At 39.2% G+C, this 21,359-nt stretch overlaps 3 protein-coding genes across 4 annotated transcripts; 2 read left to right on the top strand and 1 right to left on the bottom strand.

The window, feature by feature from the left end:
• The first annotated feature begins 4,254 nt into the window (after positions 1 to 4,254).
• On the top strand, positions 4,255 to 7,494 carry LOC113018733 (cornifelin homolog B-like). The gene is made up of 4 exons (XM_026162059.1): positions 4,255 to 4,276; positions 6,333 to 6,446; positions 6,605 to 6,750; positions 6,971 to 7,494. Exons 2-4 carry the CDS (start codon positions 6,335 to 6,337, stop codon positions 7,109 to 7,111), a joined length of 399 nt encoding a protein of 132 aa, XP_026017844.1. The 5' UTR covers positions 4,255 to 4,276; positions 6,333 to 6,334; the 3' UTR covers positions 7,112 to 7,494.
• Positions 7,495 to 8,673: 1,179 nt separating this feature from the next.
• Positions 8,674 to 16,762, bottom strand: LOC113018735 (placenta-specific gene 8 protein-like). 2 transcript variants are annotated; one of them, XM_026162063.1, is made up of 4 exons: positions 16,691 to 16,762; positions 11,873 to 11,932; positions 11,608 to 11,753; positions 8,674 to 9,107 (listed from the first exon to the last, which is right to left on the bottom strand). In XM_026162063.1, exons 2-4 carry the CDS (start codon positions 11,928 to 11,930, stop codon positions 8,967 to 8,969), a joined length of 345 nt encoding a protein of 114 aa, XP_026017848.1. In that variant the 5' UTR covers positions 11,931 to 11,932; positions 16,691 to 16,762; the 3' UTR covers positions 8,674 to 8,966. The 2 variants fall into 2 exon arrangements, with proteins under 2 accessions (XP_026017848.1, XP_026017846.1); XM_026162061.1 differs by lacking the exon at positions 16,691 to 16,762 and adding an exon at positions 13,292 to 13,303.
• Positions 15,406 to 19,997, top strand: LOC113018734 (cornifelin homolog B-like). The gene is made up of 4 exons (XM_026162060.1): positions 15,406 to 15,495; positions 16,769 to 16,876; positions 17,382 to 17,527; positions 19,076 to 19,997. Exons 2-4 carry the CDS (start codon positions 16,771 to 16,773, stop codon positions 19,211 to 19,213), a joined length of 390 nt encoding a protein of 129 aa, XP_026017845.1. The 5' UTR covers positions 15,406 to 15,495; positions 16,769 to 16,770; the 3' UTR covers positions 19,214 to 19,997.
• The last annotated feature ends 1,362 nt before the right edge of the window (positions 19,998 to 21,359 follow it).

The following is a 21,359-nucleotide window of genomic DNA, read 5'->3' as shown; positions in this document are numbered from 1 at the left end:
TGAATCTGTTAAAGCAGCCCAAACATTTGAGTATAACAGGCAACCACGTATACTAGATCCTAGTTACAGACAGTTCAATGAGTTAAAAAAAAAAGTGTAACAAGGCTGCATCAGCATGCAGAGACCAGGCCCGTGTAGATGACCAGACAGGTAGCTCACACAACACTTATCATGAACACTTATAAGGAACTTCACCTCCTGTCATTTTATCCCAGCTTACAGCTTCTCGAAACCTGGGATGTCCTCCTCTGACCTTTCCCCTTCGTTTTCGATCAAAAACATAATCTATAAGAAGTTTGTATTTTTTGAAGTTTTCATTTTGGCCAAATTCAAAAAATAAATAACTATTAACAAAATGATGTTACACGTTTCTTTCATCCACAGTCCTTAAATTATCTAAAAAAAACCATCTAAACATAAAAGCCTTGTTTTTTCTGGATCTCAGAAGGTTATAAATGTGTAGTGGTTGATGAGACTGTGCAGGCAGTTTTACTGTCTGGTGTGTACGGAAGCGTAGAGCTGCCACCCAGGCAAAAGAAAAATACAAGTGTATCACGTTATAACGTGAAAGGTTTATTGTTCTAACAAGATACTTTTCCTGTTTGTACAATATACTATCATGTTTGTACAATATACTTTTCACGTTTGAACAACATAATATCACGTTATTACAATATACATAATTATCACGTTCGTACAATATATTGTACGAACGTGATCCTATATTATATACAATATAATATTTATATTGTACGAACGTGATCCTATATTGTACGAACGTGATAATTATGTATATTGTAATAACGTGATATTATGTTGTTCAAACGTGAAAAGTATATTGTACAAACAGGAAAAGTATCTTGTTAGAACAATAAACCTTTCACGTTATACCGTGATACACTTGTATTTTTCTTTTGCCTGGGTGGCAGCTCTACGCTTCCGTAGGTGTGGGTAGTGAGAGGCTCACAAAGTAATTTCTGCAGAACTGGAGAAATGAGGTGGGCATGTTTTAACGAGTGGAAAGTCTCCTTTCAGTAAATCCTGCCCTTCATCACACCAAACAAAACAGTTAGGCATTAAGAGATTGCAACTCTTTTTATGCAGAAACTCTACTTGGCCAACATGACAGAGACAACCTATCAGAATGAATTAACTAATCAATGCTCTCCTCCCATCCCGTTTCAATAAAGTGATGCACTCAGCAGAAGAGCTCTTAAAGTTCTGACACGTGGAAACATGACACAGGAAATGCACAAACTCATCTTATCCAAAGACTTATTGAATTAAAATGCTGAACATATTGCCATTAAAACTTTATGTTAGTCTTGTTACTGCCAAAAGAGATACTGAGTGAATGATAATGTTTGTTGGGTGTTTAAATAAAGCCATCTTTCACAAATATGTTTATAATATCAGCCTAAAAGATGATGTGTTGAGGGAGTTTACATATGCTTTCCATTCGCTTCATATTAAACTCACTAACACATCTTACATCTTGTCATTTCCAGTGTTTTTTCATAGTAACTCTCTGTTGTCTTTGGGTCACACAGGTTTTGAAGAAAAAAAAGGTTTTCAAGCCAAAGAAGGTGTGGATTCATACAGATACCTCTGTGTTTGACAGAGTGTGATGTGAACTGAAAAAGTAAGAGCAAGTAGCAGCTGGAACAATGACAGTTGAATTCCCAGGAGAATTAGTCAGCAGCCTTGCAGCGTCGATCAGAACAACCCACAGATGTTTTAAGGAAATCAAAAAAGAAAGTCAAAAATCTAGTAATCCAGATGTGATATAATAAAGGTGTGAATAACACCATTCTCTAGTTTAGAGCGTGATGCAAAGGTACTCGGAAATATTCTAAGCTTCCTGTTACACGATACTACAGATAATAATGGATTGCATTTATATAGCGCTTTTCTAGGCACCCAAAGTGCTTTACAGTTCTGCTATTCATTCACTCTCACATTCACACAGTGGTGCAGGCAAACCACAGTTGTAGCCACAGCTGCCCTGGGGCAGAGTGAGAGAAGCGAGGCTGCCAATATCGCGCTTCTGGCCAACACCAGTAGGCGGTAGGGTAAAGTGTCTTGCCCAAGGACACAACGACCAGGACAGAGAGAGCTAGGGATCAAACTGACAACCTTCTGTCGCGGTTCGGATTTTGAGGAAGAGACATACGACTGGTAGTAGTGGGTCAACACAGATTATTTTTATTATAACACACAGTACAGTGTGGGAAGAGCCGGACTTCTTCGAGCAGACCGCTCCCCATCCTTATATAACCCTGATGACATCACAGTTAGATCTTACTGGAAATGATCACAGTTCCCTACACTCAAAAAGTTCTCCTTATATAGACATCAGCTGCTACTTTAGAGACAAACAAGTGTGTGATATGTTGTGCAATTGTGGGTTCAGGCCAACAAAAGTCCACTGTCCTTATCTGACTCGCTGTGGAGCGCCTGGACCTCCAGCTCCTCTGGTGCTATTTGCATGACAGAGTATAGTATTATATCTAGAATGTGTTTTATTCTGGAATAGCAGATCTACTAAGTGATCAATGATAATGCTGATGATAAACTGATGATCAGTGATGCAGACTAATGAAATAATGATAAAATAATGACAGTGCATGTAAATGATAACAAAGTGACAGTAAAATAACAGGTTTTTCTCGACACTTCCGGTTACAGATAAGCCTCCCAACCTCCTGAACCATGGTCGCCCCGATAATAAGTCACTTTTCACCACTGCTTCTATCCGGAGATGTATGAGAAAATATTTTAATAACATTAAACTTTTCGTGGTAGTCCTCACAAAAACATGCTAAGACTTGAGGAAAGAAAAACATACTAAGTCTTGGGGAAAACAAACATGCTAAGACTTGGGGAAAATGCGTACCAAAGTTGGCTAAGCAACAATGGTACTTGTTGACCTTAAAAAAAGAATTGATGCCATTTCGGGGCGACTGTGGCTCAGGAGGTTGGGAAGCGTATCTGTAACCGGAAGGTTGCCGGTTCAATCCCTGGACTCTCTGTCCTGGTCATTGTGTCCTTGGGCAAGACACTTTACCCTACCTCCTGCTGGTGTTGGCCAGAAGGACCGATGGCAGCCTCGCTTCTGTCAGTCTGTCCCAGGGCAGCTGTGGCTACAACTGTAGCTTGCCTCCACCAGTGCGTGTGACTAAATAGTGGCATTGTAAAGCGCTTTGGGTGCCTTGAAAAGCGCTGTATAAATCCAATCCATTATTATTATTATTATTTCCTAAACACAACTCAGAACTGTTCACACTTAATGAAACTGATGTAAGCCAGTTCAGAGTGCACAGCAAGCGAGGGCGAGTAGACAACAGTCACCTCTGACAATTTTCTCATACGCCAGGTTCGCTTGTTGCCTGCTGTGTTTGGGTGGGCAGCTAAAAATATTAAGTGGGTCTTGGGTGAGATAGTGATCTCTGACAAAATTAAGCATAATGAAAAAAAATGGTCTAGACTAAAATGAAGACCACTCATTTGTTACAGCTTCATGATGACTTCTGGAAGGACGAAGACAGCAAACACTGCAGGATTTAAAATCTGCAGCTGTTTTTGTACTTTTGCTTTTTTCGACAGGTCAGTTTTTCGACAGGTCAGTTACAGAGTGCATCTGATTAATAGCACCTGGCTGCTGCTCACCCTCATGGTTCCTGTTGAAGCAGCAAGGGTGCACTTAGGTTTTCACAGGAATGTAAACCTCGTCTTAGCACACCGCTCAGAGCACCAGTCAGATTTTCATAAGAGAAAGAGTAATGTAATAATGTGCATGTAATAATAATAATAATGTGCATGTAATAATAATAATAATGTGCATGTAATAATAATAATAATGTGCATGTAATAATAATAATAATGTGCATGTAATGTGCATGAAACTTGATGAGGTCCATTTTAAGCCTTGCTCTTCAGGAAGTTGACTTCTTTCCTGTTACGGCGAGTGGGATGAGCTGTGTGGAGAAAAATCACGGAAGATCCAATTGCAGGCACTCATGGAGGTGCGAAGGAGGTTTATTGTAAAAATAAAATACAAGTAGAAAACAGCAAACGGGACTGAAGATAATCTAAACTGAGAACAACTAAACATGAACAAGAACACGAATATGAGGGCGGGTGAGCAGAGGCAGATGACGGACAACAGGGAGAACACACGGATGAAGCACGGTGGATACACAGACGGACCAGCGACTACAACATAAGAAGACACAACTTAAACACACACAGAAGAACACGGGGAGATTACAAACAGGTGGGGAACACAGCTGGAATAGGGCTAACGAGACAGGGGGAGAAGTAAAACTGAACACGCTGACATCACACATGAACATGAACCTTCAAAGTAAAACAGGAAACAAGACACACTTTACTAAGACACAGACTAGAAAGGGAGAGACAGACTAGACACTGAACTAAACCTGCAATAATAACAAAATACAACCAGAACATCAATCATAATACATATACCAGAATAACTGAAACATAGATTTATCATAATAATCAATAAAGCACCAGAGAAACAGAAAACAATCCATCATTCAAAAATAAACCAAAACATAAGAAACTCAAAATGCTGGGTCAAAATGACCCAGAACCGTGACATTTCTCCTTGTTTATTCTGTGACTTTGTATCTTCTCTGTCGTTAAATTAAAAAGTGTGTGACCCTTTGCAGGACTGAAAGAGTGCAGAGCCTTGTTCCCTCACAACATCCCTCCCCTCACAAGTTTTAGTTTTAAGTAGCACTTCCTCTGATTTTTATCAAAGCTCAAAGAACCAGAGAACAGGTAAGAAAAACATCTTGAAGCAGTCAGCATTCTTTCTGAATTTGTGATGCTGTTTGGTGTCATTTTTCTCAGCTGGTGACATGTAGAACTTCTGTTAATGAAACTCAAAACATAAAGATGCTGTGAGCTTACATGTGCAACAACAGCATTTTATTCCCTCAGCGAAACAGGAACAAAGTAGACATTAAAAGAAACAATCTTTACTGTGACCACAGGAAGGTTATAAGCATTTAGGATATAACTAATGTATTTTAATGACTTCAATTTTATGCAAATCCCTAAATTTTGTATTAGGATATTTAAAAGCAGAAGTATGTAATGAAAGACATGCAAACAAAAAAGCTTTAAAATTCAAACAGCTTCTTGACCAAAGAGCAATAACACTGAAATTACCTTTACATGCCAGCATCTTAGTTATTCCACGAGCTAGTGAAAGTTTGTGTTTTTTGTGGTTAATTAAGTAATTTAAATTAGGAAGTCAGAAAATAATAACATGTCAAATTTAAGGCTCGATACAAATACAAAGCTACTCCTGTTCTTGCTGATGTTTGGGCCGATGCTAATATTAACTCAAAGTTAGCTAAACTCTCAAACTGTGAACAATGTGCTGTATAACAAAGGAACTGGACCGAAGGCCACCTTCACCTTTCAAACACGATCACACGGAGCTTTGTCTGCTTTGCAAGCACACCTGCAGGTGTGCTATTGGCTGTATACCGTCAATTTAAAATCAACAGTGAACCTCAAATCTGTGTCTTTGGACTCTGAGAGGAAAGCTGAGCAGCCACAGTGAGCCCATTAAGACTAAAAAGGCCAAGTTCTGCATCACATAGTGTTTTGGAGTTACTACATAGACAAAGGATGTTTTATTATGGAGGAAATATGAGTAAAGTCCTCTTTGTCTGCTTTTCCACTCATCTTTAGTCTATCTCTTGTACCTGACCATTTTCAAAGGAATGCTTTTTGTTTGTAAGCCACTTCACACTGACCTATGAATCATTTAAGCATAAAAAATACACCTAACCCAAAGGATGAACCAGTGTTATGTCTACACAGCCTAATAAAACATGTCAGATCCAAACCCAAGTATGCAGAGATACCTCTGGCCCTTCAGTTGATCCATCTACGGTTCACTGAAGCCTCATCAGAAATGGTCTGAGTGGAAGTGAGGCTGTTAAGAAGCTGTTCTTAAGGAAACAAAACAGACAGAAAAGACTGAGATCTTTCAAGTTACACAAGAATTGCACTGAAAATCAGTGGAAACAGGTGTGATGGAGAAATTACTCCAAAATAGTGGATCTTATGTTGAGGTCTGGACTCTGAACAGTATTTGGTGATATCCATAGGTTCTAGACTTTAGATAGTCAATGGCCGTCTAAAGCGTGCAAAGATCCTTGTAGAGGGTTGCTTGCACCAGGAAACACCGTGCTGTGCACGTTACAGAAACAGCGCTGTAGACAGTAATGTTTTACACCAGTCTATTGACTTTTTCAGATTCTAGCTTTGGCATTTCTATCTTCCAGCCATGGCTGCTGTCTACCAGCAACCCATCCAGGTAGTGACGGTCGCCACCACTAATAAAAACTCCGGACGATGGAGCACCAACCTCTGTAATTGCTGCTCTGATATGCACACCTGTAAGTGAAGCCAGCAAATTTTACAAACAGCAGTGATTTCTGCATCAACTCTGTGCTATTTTGAAAACACAAGATGCAGGTCATGAAAGGAGACGTTAATGAAAACTGTTACAAACTCAAGGATATCTTACATCTCTGTGAGTTTTTCTTCCCTCAAGGTTGCTATGGTCTTTGGTGTTTCCCCTGCATGCAGTGTGAGACAGTCAGTAGACATGGATGGTGCTGCGTCTTGCCTCTCCTGGACGGTTGCTGTGTGGTGTCCTACTTATTCCGCAAGTCCATCAGGGAGCGCTACAACATCCCTGTAAGGCTGGATGACCAGTAAAATTGAAAGTGAAACCTATTTTTATTGGAAATAAGAATTAAAGTTAAACTTAACAAGCCCAAAGTGAGATAATATCGCAGCCCTGTTTTTAATGTTGTATACAACAACATTTTAAACTGTTGCAACCACGACAGCTTCAGAGAGACTACATTAACTCCTGCTGCGTGATCCTCTCTCCTTCTTCTCTCCTCATTTGCAGGGTTCATCCTGTGCCGACTGCTGTCAAATATTTTGGTGTTACGAGTGTGCTTGGTGCCAGATGCATCGTGAGCTGAAAATCAGGGCCAGGCAGGCACCTGCCATCTTGACGGTGGTCACCACGCAGGTCATCCATGGATAGAATATCAACCTCGTGTGTCAAGTGCATGTCACTTTTTCTTAATTAAACTTATTTGTCATAATATTGCAATTAAAAAACATTTAGTTGTTTGTACAGCTTGAAATGAAAGCAAAGAAATGTAGCCCCTTTGTATCTGCTTTTTCATAGCATTGCAGAGGTCATTGCGAGTGCTAGCATGGTGTAGGTGATACGTGACAGCCACATTAGTTGCTTTACTTTTAGAACATTTTTATTACGAAGATGTTTGAACTTTTCATAAATGCTTTGTTAGTGCATTAAAATTGAGGATATATCATGACATAGCGTATAATATCATCACTTTCTTCCAATCGTTCCCCAACTGGGTTTAAGCTATGCTAAAATAAAGCATTCATAGACACCTGTCTAATGCATTCTTTCACCTTTTTTACACAAATGTATGAAAACATGTCTTCAAACCTTTCACCCTTTTCTCAAACCCTAAATACAAAAGCCAAAATGACCTGCATCAAAACTGTTTGTCTGTGGCCAAAACCACACAGTAGTTTTAGATCATGGTCGCCTTAGCAACGTTTAGCTCATTTATAATTAAACAGACTCTGTCTGTGCTGCAATAATTTTTACAGTCACCCACGTATTGCCTTCCTTCTCTTTCTTATGGTTCTTGGTGTGTTCTTGTTCAGCATATTGTCTGCTGTTACTGTAGTTTCTTGATGTATGTGTGGATGTTTGTATCCAGCATCTGTTTCTGGATCGCCTGTTTAAATATGCTGCATCAGATATGTTTGTCTCAACCCTTTTCATTTAGAAGTATAACAACATAAAAACATATATACTAGTGGCATTAAAAGATAAACAAATAACTGAAGACCTTCTTTGGGCAGCCCAACAGTGCCCTCTACAGTAACGTTGATGTTAGCACAGCCTCACCTTCTTTCTTTCGCCATTATTTTGTTTCTAACATTCAGTAGCTTGGGGTAAAATGAATGGTTAATATATCTCCCCATGAGGTGATAGATAGATAAATATTTCCTGCAGTATTTTATGGGTTAAAGTGTTTATAGTCATATCAACAGGCTGACAATCTTTGTACGAGCTGTTTCATTAAACCAGTTTTTATTTGTGTTTCTCCATCAAATCAAAGGCTTTGTAGAACTAGCCAGCTGCAATTCTTCATTTTTAATAGATTTATGTTGAGCATTTCACAACAGCTTTCTGAGTATGGAGGCCTACAAGTGTCAAAATGAATAAACCACATCAATCAAATTAATTAATTAAAATGGGAACTAAATAAATGAATAACGTATCAGATGTTTTCAATGAAATGAACTGATATTTAATTAATTACTTAATAGTGTGTTTATTTTATTCATTTTAGTATTCGTGCCTTGGTTAACACATTCATTCTTAAGTTTTTCAGTTTCATGTAGTCCAAGCTGAAGTTTCAGCAGAAACCGATCCTTCATTTAATTGAAGAGATTTTATATGAACACAGGTTAAACTCAAGAAAAATTACACCAAGAGCAATCAAGTTTTATTAAGCACAGAGATTTTATTAGTCAGATTAAAACCTTCCCTGAGATAACAACCACCACCTGATATGTCAATGAAACCTTTAAAAAAAATCTAATTTTAAAGCTCAAGTGTTTAAAACTGTATGAAAGAAAACTAACATGGAACATGGAACCACACTTGATGGTCGGAGCTAATGACTACACTGTAGTAATGAGCTGTGCAGGGCTCTGAAAATGAAAGCAGATAGGACGCTATGCTACTTGATTCTCTTTGGCAAACTGAACTAATCCCTTCTTACGTGCAAAAAACTAAACAAACCCCAAAACCACAACAGGTCCTGAACATCAAAAGTGGTTGTATCTTATCCACGGACCACCTGAGTGGTGACCACTGATGAGTTAGCAGGCTGCTGGTTTTCCCTGATGTTCAGCTCACGATACATCTGGCACCAGGCGCATGGGTGACAGAAAATCACATTGCTGGCATCATCAACGAACGAGCCCTGCAGGATGGAGAAAAAGGAAGAAGAGAGTGAGGGAGAGGATGAAGCAATGAAGCAGAAGGAGTTACTGTAATTTAATTTAATGAAGCTGTCATGCAGGCATGTGCGGTGTGGAGTCCTGCCTGGGCCCCTCAACAATAATATTTAACTATTAATCACAATTTTGCTAAATAAAAGGATCTGGCTTGCATCAGTCACATCACTACCATTTAACCAATGATTGCCCTTGAAGGTAGAACGCGCTGGTTATGAGCCGGGAATCAACTCACAAAGAAAACGTGGATTGCTTTTGCCTCCTGAGCGTTGTGGAGTTGTAGGAGAAACACAACTTAATTGGGAGATGCAGACGCAGATTGATGCAAAGGAAACTAGGTGTACAGCTCACACTATAGTCTATAGCATATTAGCTTATTATGTAGTGGTCAGTTGTTCTTCTGTGGCAACTGATGAATTGAAATAAATGAGCATTTCTACAGGGCTTATATTTCAATAAAAACTAACTAATATACATATCCACATAATTATGGATTATTATAATTACAATATTATGAAACCCCCCCACTGTATTTTCAAAAATACATTAAGAAACAGATGATATTAGATTTATATTTCAAATATGACAAAATGCTGAATTTACAGCAGCAAAATTATTGTATCTCTACAGTTTAAACATTTAATAAGCTTTCTGCCTGCACAGAGTGGACAGTTAAACAATCACTGAATCATCATAAATACATTATTTTATTTTTATTACTTTAATATCAGAGCACTAGGAATAAATAATAGGAGAAGGATTCTGGAAGAAAACTTGTGGCCATATTGGACTGGAGAAGGTATAAAATGTCACTGTATGTGTGTGTGTCTACGTGTGCATGTTTTATGTGTATAGATTTTTTAAAATTATTATTCATGTTATAACATTGTCCAGACATGCCCTGTAAGGATATGAGGAGAAAACAGTGTCAAAAGGAGCTGTGTGAGGCTGCTAAAGGCAGTGGATCCTTCACCAGCTGGATTAAAAAGAGTAGGTAACAATAACACACGTACCAGTTGTTGCATTGCTGGTACAAACACAGCTGCAATGATTTGGTTCAATAACATTTTTCTATTATTACTTTATTACGGATTAGGTGCAAGAGTTATTCAGTTTGGATAATTAAATAATAGTTTAAAGCAATAGCAAATTGTGCCTTGTTCTCAGATGGACAGCGAGTGGAGCTCGATAGCTCAGATGAGGAGATGGAAGGAGGGAGAGAGGCAAAGAGTGATTCACAGACAAAGCCTAATTTATTTTCATCAGTTGTCTTATGATTCCATTGCTGTCACCAATCTTTGCATTTTATTTTTATCTGATAACACTTGTTATCAGCAGCAGAAGCAGCAGCCACCCCTCAACAGCAACAGTGTACACCATCAAGTAAAAGGTAGGCCATGTTTGCTTTGCATTGTCCCCACCTGGATAACCAAATATCTGAGAGTTTTTTAAAACAAGCAGCCACAGGTGCAGATTTCTTCCGTATGCAGACAAATAAGAGAGTTCAAATTTGGATACCTTTCCATTTCCTCTTTTTCTAATTTGGATGCAAGCTAGTCCCTAAAAAATGCCATCCCACTCAGTTTACTGATGCCACTGAATGATAAGGTGACTTAACCTAACTTATCTTCAGCTCGGCCTTCTGTTTTTCTGTCAGTAGTTTTGCAACCCATCCACCACAGCAGGCCTAACCATCATCTTGTAAATCTTCATTTTCACTCTTGCAGAAATCCTTCTGTCAACACTCATCTCCACCCACCCCACTCTGGCTGCACTCTTGTTTTCACCTGTGTCTGTTGCTTTGGATGGTTGAGTACTTAAAGAGGACATGAAAGAATACAAATATAAAGTATAATACCCTACTACCCTACATTCATCATCCTTCATCGTCTCTTGATTCAGTAACTTGAATATGCAAATGTGCACATTTTACTAATTAAACCCTACAGAAATCCCTATAAATTAAGGCAGCGGTCTCCAACCTTTGTTGCGCAATGGACCAGTTTATGTCCGACAATATTTTTACGGCCTTTAAGGTGTCACAGATAAATACAACAAAATAAAACCAGCACCGGTACCAAAAAAGAACATTTATTTATAACACACGGGAAAAGACTCAGGGAAACAGAGTTAACGATAAAAATGATAAAAACCATGAAAACCATAAATTTCACACCTGAGCATCAACTCTCGCGGCTCGGTACCAAACGACTCACGGACCGGTACTGGTCCATGGTCCGAGGGTTGGGGACGGCTGCATTAAGGGATGCAGTTTTGCTAATGTGAAGTTTTAACATCGAACTGTTTCTCCACCCCAAAAACAGGCATTTCTGGATCCACAAAGCAAAACAAACAATAGTGAAAACTTTAAAATGGTTCACAAACTAAGGCTAGACGTCCCAGTGGGGTCATCAATCTGTTACACACTGTTTAACATACGCCCCTCCATCCCTAACCCAGACTTACAACAATGTTGTAGCGCTTTCTGATGGACTGACGGAGTAAGCAGGACACCACACAGCAAATGTCCAGGAGTGGCATTGCGCAACACCATCCATTTTTACTGGCTGTCTGACACTGCATGCAGGGGAAACACCAATATCCGTAGCAACCTAGAAAAATACACAGAGACATTTGTGTTTCATTACTAGTTATTACATTGCACTCTGCTACCTTATTGCAAAAACAGTCAGAGAAACTGCTGTTTGTAGGATTTGAATGATTAACTTACAGGAGCTCATATCAGAGCAACAGTCACAGATGCCGGTGCTCCAATTCATTGCACTCATCCCTGGAAGAAACAAGGCAGAAACAGACACAGAGTGAAGGGTTAATGCCGTCATAAAGATTATCACTTCTAGAATATGAGAAAGGTACAGACTGGTTAAAACTATTGCTCTCAACATGCTGCTTGTGTTACAGCTGGAACTGGTCCACGTAAATCACTACAAAAACCTGGAAGCAGATGTAGAAATGATCTGCGTGCAATACAGACAAAAAAGTTTGCCAACAAGTGGCAAGGAATTTACACACAGATGTACGTACACACATGTACATGGCAAACATTATTGTTCATATATATCTTTTAATGTAATTGTCTGGTAATAGTCTGTGTGCTTTAATGGATGTTGTGTGGCTGTGTCTTCAAACCCTTTTTGAATAACTTAAAAAAAACAAGCAAATGAAATGATTAAAAACAAAGTTTTGCAATAACCTGAAAAATGTGTTGTTGTACTATAACTGCAGGTGCAGTATCTGCTGTTCAGCTGCACTCTTATATCTAACAGGCAGGTTAATGCACGTTGCTAGACCGAACCATGTGCTGCAGCCCTGCTTTCAGTGACATCGTGGAGATACATGTTCAGTAATAAGAAAATATTCCACAGCCTGCTCACACCTTTTCTTGTCATTCCTGTGACGTGTCCATGGTGCAGCTGTATAGTTGAAGTTTTCAGTACTAGTTTCAGTACTTCAGCGTCTGGCTAGACAGCTACACAATAGGACGCAGCATGAACCTTCTTAAACTGGAAACTCACTCTACTTTAATATCACCCGACTCCCAAAAGGTCTCTGTGTAGTGTGTCACAAAATGTGTCTGTGAGCTAAATGAACAGCTGCTGTATAAATAAAACCCACTAATGTGGCACACAGAAAAATAAAGGTGTAACAAAGAGAGGACAGGAGAAGAAGATAAATCATTATTTTCAAAGAGAAACTTTATAGACTGAAGAGGTCAGTTTTACATCTTCATTTTAGGGTTTCTTTATCAGATATTGGATTGGAGTGGCTTCAGAAGCTATTTGAACTTGTTTGCATATCTTTCAGTACAACCTGTCATCAGTCTCATTCTTTTAAATATCTTGCGATAAAATTGAAGGATGGTTATAACAACATTTGTTACTTAATGTTCATCCTCTCTTTTACTGACCCATGAGTAATTATGATAAGTAGACTCCAGAATTTTCTTTCTAATTCTGTGAAGATATGAAAACCTTTAAAAATCCCCCTTGTTTTACTCAGCATCACTTGAGTACACTGGTTCATCAGCTCACTTGAAAATGACTGAGAAAAACGATACAACAGTGCAGTAAGCTTCAGAAACATTGTTGAATGTTTCAAGCTGTTCATTTTTATAGAAAGTCTTTCTTACCTGGTTTCTGGTTTGGTGAACTTTGAAGAAAAATGAGATGAAGGGTAGAAAACCCAACATTTAACTAATACACACACACATAGACACACCCCACCTGTTCACACAGGGAAACACAGAATTCACGATACACAGTCATTCAGCTAGTGTAAATGTAAAATAACTAGTTTGCATGTGGTAACACAGAAACATTGTAGCAAAAGTATTTGAAATATGGATGAAAAAGATAAATTTGTCCCCGGGTAAATGTCCCCAGGCAAAAAACACCACAGTGACTAGATACTTGGTCAGACCGTCTCTTACAGAGGAAGGAAAAACCCAGTGACTGTTGTTGTTGTTTTAAAAAAACAAACAAAATATTTGACTGACACTATTTTGGTCATTAAATGGTCGTGAACAGCCACTGAACCATCTATCAGCACATTAGCATTTTCACATTCATTAACATGTTCGCTCTCACTTGTTCAATTAGGTCATGTGATGTTACCGATTAAACCTTTAGCTCAGGTGTGTTAATGTCACTTTAGTTCAAATACTCACTTAAAGCTATTAGGTGAGTCATCAAATGACAAGCTAACAAAATCTGGTAAAAAAATAAAATAAACCATCCTTAAGATGAACAGGTGGAGATGTTAAGAAACATAAATGCTTAATTTTATTAATTTTATTAAAAGGGATAGACTGTCAGGGTTCAGTGGCCCGTGACACCCAGGTCATGACATAGAGTGTGCAACAAAGACTGTAAAAATTTTCATTTACAAGGAGGAGGATTATTAGTTTTTATTATTTCTTTTGCAAAAACATATGGAAATTTGGGAAAAATAGAGCACCTTCATTTTCACATTGGTAGAACTAGTGACTCGATCTATGTAATGAATTATTCTTATCAAATCTTATTGAAGAAAATTGACCTTTAATACGACCAGAGAGTTGGATGATATGAGATAGCTTCTGAAAGGAGAAAGCAAAAACTCGTCAGTAGCATCATCAGATGGCGCTTAACTTTTAGTCTGGTTGAGCTCAAGTGGGAGCGGCTTGCTGCTTGGTTGCTCTGTGGGATGGTTTATATGATAAAATATGTCAGGTTTGTTTTGTTGGATTGACATTTATGCTTAGAAATATATATTTATATATTCTTAGAAGTATATAGTTGATTGCATATTGGAAGAATGTCTCATCCTAGGAGGTCTGTAACAACTCTGTGTAGCATGAAGAGGGGAGTGCGTTCACTCCTCTTCAGAGTGTTCTGGCATGGATCACACACCTCCTAGGAGAGGTCGTATCTTCTCTTGCTGATATATGGTATAGCAAACACACGTATATCTACCCCTTTGTTTAGATGGACCACTAGACTCCTGGCAACAGCTTTGGGGAGTCTTCACAGGGTCACATCTTGACCCCACACATACACATACGCATAAACATACATACACACATACCTGGATATGGATAGTATGGATAGTGTGTTGCACTTGCTAAGCTGGTGACTCCATAATGTGTAAACCCCACTAGTCAGCAAACTAAAGCTTTAAAAGAAATAGCATGGTGTAGTAGTACAGTAATTGCATCCAGAATACAGCGCAGTAAAAGTAGAAAGCAACATAACATGGACAAACTTAAATAGTACATTACAACAAAGTAAAGTGCTTGAGGAAATGTACTCAGATCCATGCTGCTCCTGTCTATGCGCTCATCTAATGGCGTTAGGGACCGTGAGACTAATAGTACTCATGCACAGTGCTGTGTGGTTAGTACCATTAACTCAAAGCAAGAAGGTCCTGGTTTCAATTACTCTGGCCCTTTGGGGCCTTTCTGAGTGCAGTTTACATCTTTCCTCATGACTGTGGAGGGGGTTCTCTGTGTACTGTATCACAGTCTATCACAGGGCTCTCTGTGTTAGCCTGTCCATGGGCTGTACCCTGCCTCTGGTGCTATAGCAGCTGAGATACACTCCAGTCATGGCTGCAAAATAGATAAGTGGAAGAAAATGAATGGACAGTCCAATGGCTTCAGTCAGGGGACAATAGGAGGATAATCATATTTCATGGCAGGAGCTAGTACCCTCACCCCCCCATCTCCACGTCCTGCTTCTGGCCCCACCCCTAGAAGCTAGTGTGTCCACACCCCCCTCTCTCATTTCCAGTTTAGTGCTGGGATTTCTCAACTTCATCTAATTTTTTTTCAACGCTCAGAGAATCAGAGAAACGGTAAGACTAACTTTTCATATTGATGAACAGCTTAGTATTTCTGTGTAGTGATTAACATGTAAAGCTTGTGGGGGGACAAGACATTCAATGTTTTTTTTTCCAGCCTGGTTTAACCATAGTTTGCCATATAGTCTATCTATTCTGTCAAATCTAGTAATTTGTCTTGCTTGACACTAATTATTGATGTTTGGTTTTTGGGGATTCCTGTCCAAGCTGGGTCAGAAGCTAGTGTACACATAATGCTAGTTCCAAGTCTGGGTTGAGGGAAGGGTCATCTGATGTAAACTCTGTTCTTGTAGGAAATAAGGGAGCGACCAGAAATGCCTTTCTTATCTTAATCAAGGACACCAAACAGAATTCTGCCCCCGCCTTTATTTGTTAATGCGTATCTCTCACGCATGTTTTGATTGTTTGAATAAATCATCAATGTACGAAACAGTCCTTAGTGGTCATAAGCTTGGCCACTAATGAACTGTTCACATTTAATATGCAAATAAATGTGAAATGCACATAAATCTGGACAGTCTGAAATCTCCTCTCATTTCAACCCTCATTTCTGGTCACACTGTGATTTTTAGTTCACATATTCTTGCCATTTACCTCACAGACAGGCCTCCACAAGAGTGGAGGACATACTGTAGGACTGATAGTAGCCTGTTAGCCTACCTCCTGCCCCATACTGCTTTTAACCTGTCAGGTGTTGAAGCTCAATTTGTCATTGTAATATAGAGATGAGCAGGTATGACATCACTGCCTACCGACCAATGAATTCTCCAGAAAATGGTGTCACCTTTCCTGAAAAATCCCATGGACCTCTGTTGGGAGCCTGGGATGGTGTAAAGTTTCTCACTTGCGTCAGTTGGATAGCAAGTTGATAACCAGCTTTGTGCGACAAAGCTCACCTGATCCTAATCGCCTGTTTCAGGGTAAAGGAATGCAGAGAGATAACAGAAAGATACTCTGGATATGCCGAACTGTACTTCATAGTACAGGGCTCCGCTGGTTTCAGATGATGTCCACCATGATGGTACACAAAGTGCACAGGCATGATTTGAGGATGGTTGGTGGCATGGGGTCCAGAGGACAGAAGAGTGCACTGCACGCAAATTCTTTGCACATCTCACTCCAGCTATTTGTAGTGATTTAAATGAATCAGGAAACATCCTGTTATATATGTAACAAACCAGCCTGTTACCTTTCTCAAATTCTACCCTTGGATTTCTCCATGCGTAGCAGCAATAACTTCTGTCACACTTCACGCTGTCTCCTCCAGGCATGGCTGGCCACCAGCAGACCAACCAGGTGGTGACAATCACCACCAATCAGAACCCTGGGCAGTGGAGCACCGACCTCTGTGAATGCTGTGTTGATATGAACAGCTGTAAGTGAACACTCAGCAGTCATTTCTGCATCAACCATCTCCTCAGATTGTCCAATCAGTTGCATTATGGAGCTTTTGATTATATTATGCTCTTCTCCAGAAATCTGAGATTCTCTAATTGGCACAGGAACTTAAATGCAGCACTCTGTTGGAGTGCTTAGCACTGTTGCATGTTCTCCTGCCTGGTTTCCTGTTGTTACTCTGGCTTCCTCCCAGAAATCCACTGGCAAGTTATTATTTGAACCAACGGCAGCTGAATATTCCAGGGTAACGAATGACCCTTGCAATGAAATGACCAAACCAAACATCACCAGATCATAAGAAGAAGAACAGAGGCACACGCTCAGGAAACAAGAAGACAGAAGTGACAATGAGCAGAAGGGGAAGTGTTTAAAAACCCAGAAAACTACCTGAAACCTAGTGAAATGAGGATTACATACTGGCAAGATTATTCCCTATTCCCTTCTTTTTTTCCCCATTTTCTCTTTTTCTGTTTTGTTTCAAGGTTGCTGCGGCTTCTGGTGTTTCCCCTGCATGCAGTGTCAGACAGCCAGTAAACATGGATGGTGCTGTGCAATGCCACTCCTGGATGTTTGCGGGGTGGTTTCCTGCTTACTCCGTCAGTCCATCAGAGAGCGCCACAACATCCCTGTAAGGCTGGGTTAGAGATGAAGGGCAGCAGGCGTGTTGCTAGGATTTTGAAACATTTGAGGGCATATGTTTTATAGTGAAATTAATATAAAATGTCAAACATTGTGCAGTACCTAATGGCTGAATTCTCATAACTTTTTCTTTTATTGTGCCATATCACCTCTTCCTCACCTTTCATCGTCTTTTGGTGTCTCATCTGTCGGCTGCCCTCCATCCAGCTCTCTCATTTTTGATGTGATTATTAGATCTTTAATACGTGTTATTTCTCAACTTACTCAACCGACTATTCAACAAACATCACACTGGATAAAAAGCAAATGATTAACTATAGACTGGCTTCACAGTCACATGACTTCCTGTTGATTTATGTTTTCTGTTTCTGGAACCAGGGTTAATGACTGACCCTGTGGCTGTGGCCACTGTGACATCACTATGATGTCACTCATTGGTTTGAGGAAAGCTTTAACTTTAGGTTCCTCACCATGTTGGCTATTTGGAGTCCGAAATGACAGTATGTTGATGATAGGGTAGAGTAGAGATAAAAGCTAACATTAACAAACTATAGTTGTGGGCAGTGTTGGTCAAGTTACTTGAAAAAAAAGTAATCCCATTACTTTACTGATTACTTATTTTCAAAAGTAATTAATTACTTAGTTACTTAGTTACTTTTTAAAAACACGATTTACAACCTGAATAGGTGATAAAGCGATAGATCTTTCAGCCCAATTCTACTTTTTCTGCATAATCCATCATACAAAATGTAATCAAATGGAAAAGTCTCTTTTTTTAAACTTGTTTTATCAGTTTTAATCTTTACAAGTAACGCGTAACGCGTTACTGCCCATCTCTGGTTGTGGGTAACACATTCAGCTAACAAGCACTAGCTCAATCCTGGAAGGAGACAAAAGTCCCATTAGAGTTGCATCAGGAAGGGCATCTGGCATAAACTAATTTTTATTCATAAACACACAGAGAGAGAGAGAGAAGCATAGAGAAGTGCCTGCTGACCAAATTAGAGGAAGAGGAAATGGAAAGCTATTCTAATCTCTAACTCTCATAGATGTTTTGCCACTCAGTATTTTTTACTGTTCATGTTACTCTCACTGCTTTTATTAGCCCTGTTTGCCAATATTTAACAGTTGACAGTAAGTGAATATAGAGGATCTTTGAGCAGGTAGAAAAAGACCAATGCAGAGCTCATTGAAATTACTGCAAATCAGACTCCATCTGTTATTTTCCTCTGTCTCACTGAAGGAAAGGAAACCTCTCTAAATCCTGCTTGTGTGTGGTCCTTCACTGACATCCTGACAGTTAACAGCAAGGAAACTGGCTACAGACAGATAAAGTTTTGAGGAAATAGAGAGGTTGTTTTGAGTTGCATAAAGATTTGAAAAAAATCGCTCCTCCCTGTTTCTCTTTCTAGTCGTGTTAGTTTCAGTTCAGTTCAGTACAAAGCAGCGTGAACAGGGACATTTAAACAGGTACAATCACGACAGCTACAAATTCAATCCCGATAACTCTTGCTGCTTCCTCTCCTCCATCCTGTAGGGCTCGTTCATCGATGACTGCTGCAAGATATGTTGGTGTTACTCGTGCGTCTGGTGCCAGATGCATCGCGAGCTGAAGATCAGAGAAAGCCAGCAGCCCGCCACCTCGACTGTGATCACCACACAAGCCATGCTGTAAACAGTTTTGCTCTGGATCAAAGGCATGTGTCCCATTCAAAGCCACATGTTTCAATCCACTTCTGTTTTATCTGCATGTAACAGTCATCTCAAAGCATTTTGACCTCAGTTGAATTTTGAGAGCTGTAAACTAACCTTTAATGTAAATTAACCTGTAGTGTGTTATTAGCCTAGCTCACTGTCATTCATTGTTTGCAGAGCTAATTTCATGTAACAAGTAATAAGAATGGTTATGCAGGGATCCAAATAACAGTGCTAGCTCACTGTATTTTTGTGAGAAGCTTATTTTGAAGTGACGAGTTTGACCTAATCTCACCAGACATCACCACATTTATCACTTTACATCTCATCCTGGGAATCTCCGAAACACACCCAGGGACCTGTATAACCTCACCTCGATGACCTGAAAACCACTACTGTGACCAAAACAAGGGGAACCTTTTCCTGTGTTTAATAGTTTAATAGATGTGAGTTATATCCTTCATTTATAATGGTTCACATTTAAAAAACATACAGCCCAACACTGCCCTCTGCATCAGTACAGATGTTAGCACAGCCTCCACATTTATGCAACTCTTGTTATGTTCACTGTCCAGGCTGCATTAAACCTGTTATTTTACTTTTAATTATGGAGACAGTGGAAACAATCTATAAATCCTTGTAGTATGTAAACCTTTATGCGCATATGTTGAACTGAGAGTTAGTGTTTAAACTGACCCTTTTTCTTATACTAAGACAGGATTTGGTGTATAAGAAAAAGAAACATCTTATTTAAACACCCAGCACCCAAATATTAGTATTCATTTAATGGCTCTCTTGTACTCTTTAAAATAAATAAAAAGTCTTTTGGCAAACGTGAGTCTGTCCCTTTACACTTTTACAAGAACAGATTTTTCACCCTCTGTAAACATGATGACACAAATGCAACTGAAAAATGCCAAATTAAAGGTTTATTCATTCACATGCTTAAACTTATGGAAACTGTGCTTAGTTATAGCTGAATGTATAGCAATCAAATAAATTTCATTTGACCAGATACCATTAAATTCAACTTTTTACACCAGCCAATAATTTTGAAGGAACTTCATTGGCAGTGAAATGAGGGAAGAGTTTATAAGCAACGTGAGACACCCACTTACACAAACTCCTTACTCCTCTCACCTCTGTGTTGGAAACCGCTCATCAATTAACAATGCTAGTACACACTGTGACCACCTTTCATAGCTAATCGTATTATGCTTTTCGATCTACTGAGCCGACAGGCCGTCGTACAGACATTACACAGACCCTTCATTAATATTTTAAGCATAACAATAACTCCTAAACGCTCCTAAAAGGGCTCAAATGTCTTTTATATTCTGGTTCTGATGAATCCATTGTCTTCAGGATCAAGACCAAAGAAGAAATATTTGGCACCCACTTAGATGATCTAAATCAAACTATATCCAGCTGTTGTATTCAGACCTGGTTTCATTGAGACATCCCTAAATTCTGCTCTACTGCAGTCATTCATTTACATTTAACGTGTTAGTAAAATAAATTTGAATGAGGGGATTTTACTTCAGCACTTGACACCACACAGCTTACTCAGCTTGGTTTGCAGTGTTTACCGACCAAACAAGCCATGGGCCCGAAGAGACCAATGACGACTGAGGGATTTGAGTAAATCAAAATGTTGCTGAACTTTCTGGCTGAGCTGTTTTAAAACATTTTAATTCTTTAATCTACAGCAAAGCTTCATGTCGAAAGGACATTTTGCTTGTGGTTTGTTTACATGGAACTTTGCAACTTTTATCTCTTGTGTTTCTCTGAGCATTGCACAGTCTGTCCTTGGGGTGAATTGTTTTGTTAACAGACATCTGAATGCTCCGCTACTGCTTTTATAGAGGTGCATGACCATAAACCCTCTGTTACAGTCCATAGCACTTTTGCCTGATCTTTTCTTTGTAGTGTCATGTTATGAAGTCAGAAATACAGACAGGCACCACTAGAGCACAAGTCAAAAAGTTCACAGCAAGGTGATTTTCATAAAGTAATAATAAATGATGCACTATAAACTGCATAAAACTCGACACGGTCAGTAACTCTCACGCTTAACTCTCGTTTTATTGGAACTGAACTTTTTTGGCCTTGAGTGTTTCATCTAT

This window comes from Astatotilapia calliptera, chromosome 3, assembly GCF_900246225.1.
Source record: "Astatotilapia calliptera chromosome 3, fAstCal1.2, whole genome shotgun sequence".
Lineage (NCBI taxonomy): Eukaryota > Metazoa > Chordata > Actinopteri > Cichliformes > Cichlidae > Astatotilapia > Astatotilapia calliptera.
Note: the sequence above shows the minus strand (reverse complement) of the source record. Positions and strands in the feature narration are given on the sequence as shown.

Excerpts from the sequence above, each read along its gene's own strand:
- LOC113018733 (XM_026162059.1), top strand. The coding sequence starts at position 6,335 with ATGGCTGCTGTCTACCAGCAACCCATCCAGGTAGTGACGGTCGCCACC. Across the intron at positions 6,447-6,604 it reads CTGCTCTGATATGCACACCT|GTTGCTATGGTCTTTGGTGT; the intron begins GTAAGTGAAGCC and ends TCTTCCCTCAAG. Across the intron at positions 6,751-6,970 it reads GGGAGCGCTACAACATCCCT|GGTTCATCCTGTGCCGACTG; the intron begins GTAAGGCTGGAT and ends CCTCATTTGCAG.
- LOC113018734 (XM_026162060.1), top strand. The coding sequence starts at position 16,771 with ATGGCTGGCCACCAGCAGACCAACCAGGTGGTGACAATCACCACCAAT. Across the intron at positions 16,877-17,381 it reads CTGTGTTGATATGAACAGCT|GTTGCTGCGGCTTCTGGTGT; the intron begins GTAAGTGAACAC and ends TTTTGTTTCAAG. Across the intron at positions 17,528-19,075 it reads GAGAGCGCCACAACATCCCT|GGCTCGTTCATCGATGACTG; the intron begins GTAAGGCTGGGT and ends TCCATCCTGTAG.
- LOC113018735 (XM_026162063.1), bottom strand. The coding sequence starts at position 11,930 with ATGAGTGCAATGAATTGGAGCACCGGCATCTGTGACTGTTGCTCTGAT. Across the intron at positions 11,754-11,872 it reads TTGCTCTGATATGAGCTCCT|GTTGCTACGGATATTGGTGT; the intron begins GTAAGTTAATCA and ends GTATTTTTCTAG. Across the intron at positions 9,108-11,607 it reads GAAAGCGCTACAACATTGTT|GGCTCGTTCGTTGATGATGC; the intron begins GTAAGTCTGGGT and ends TCCATCCTGCAG.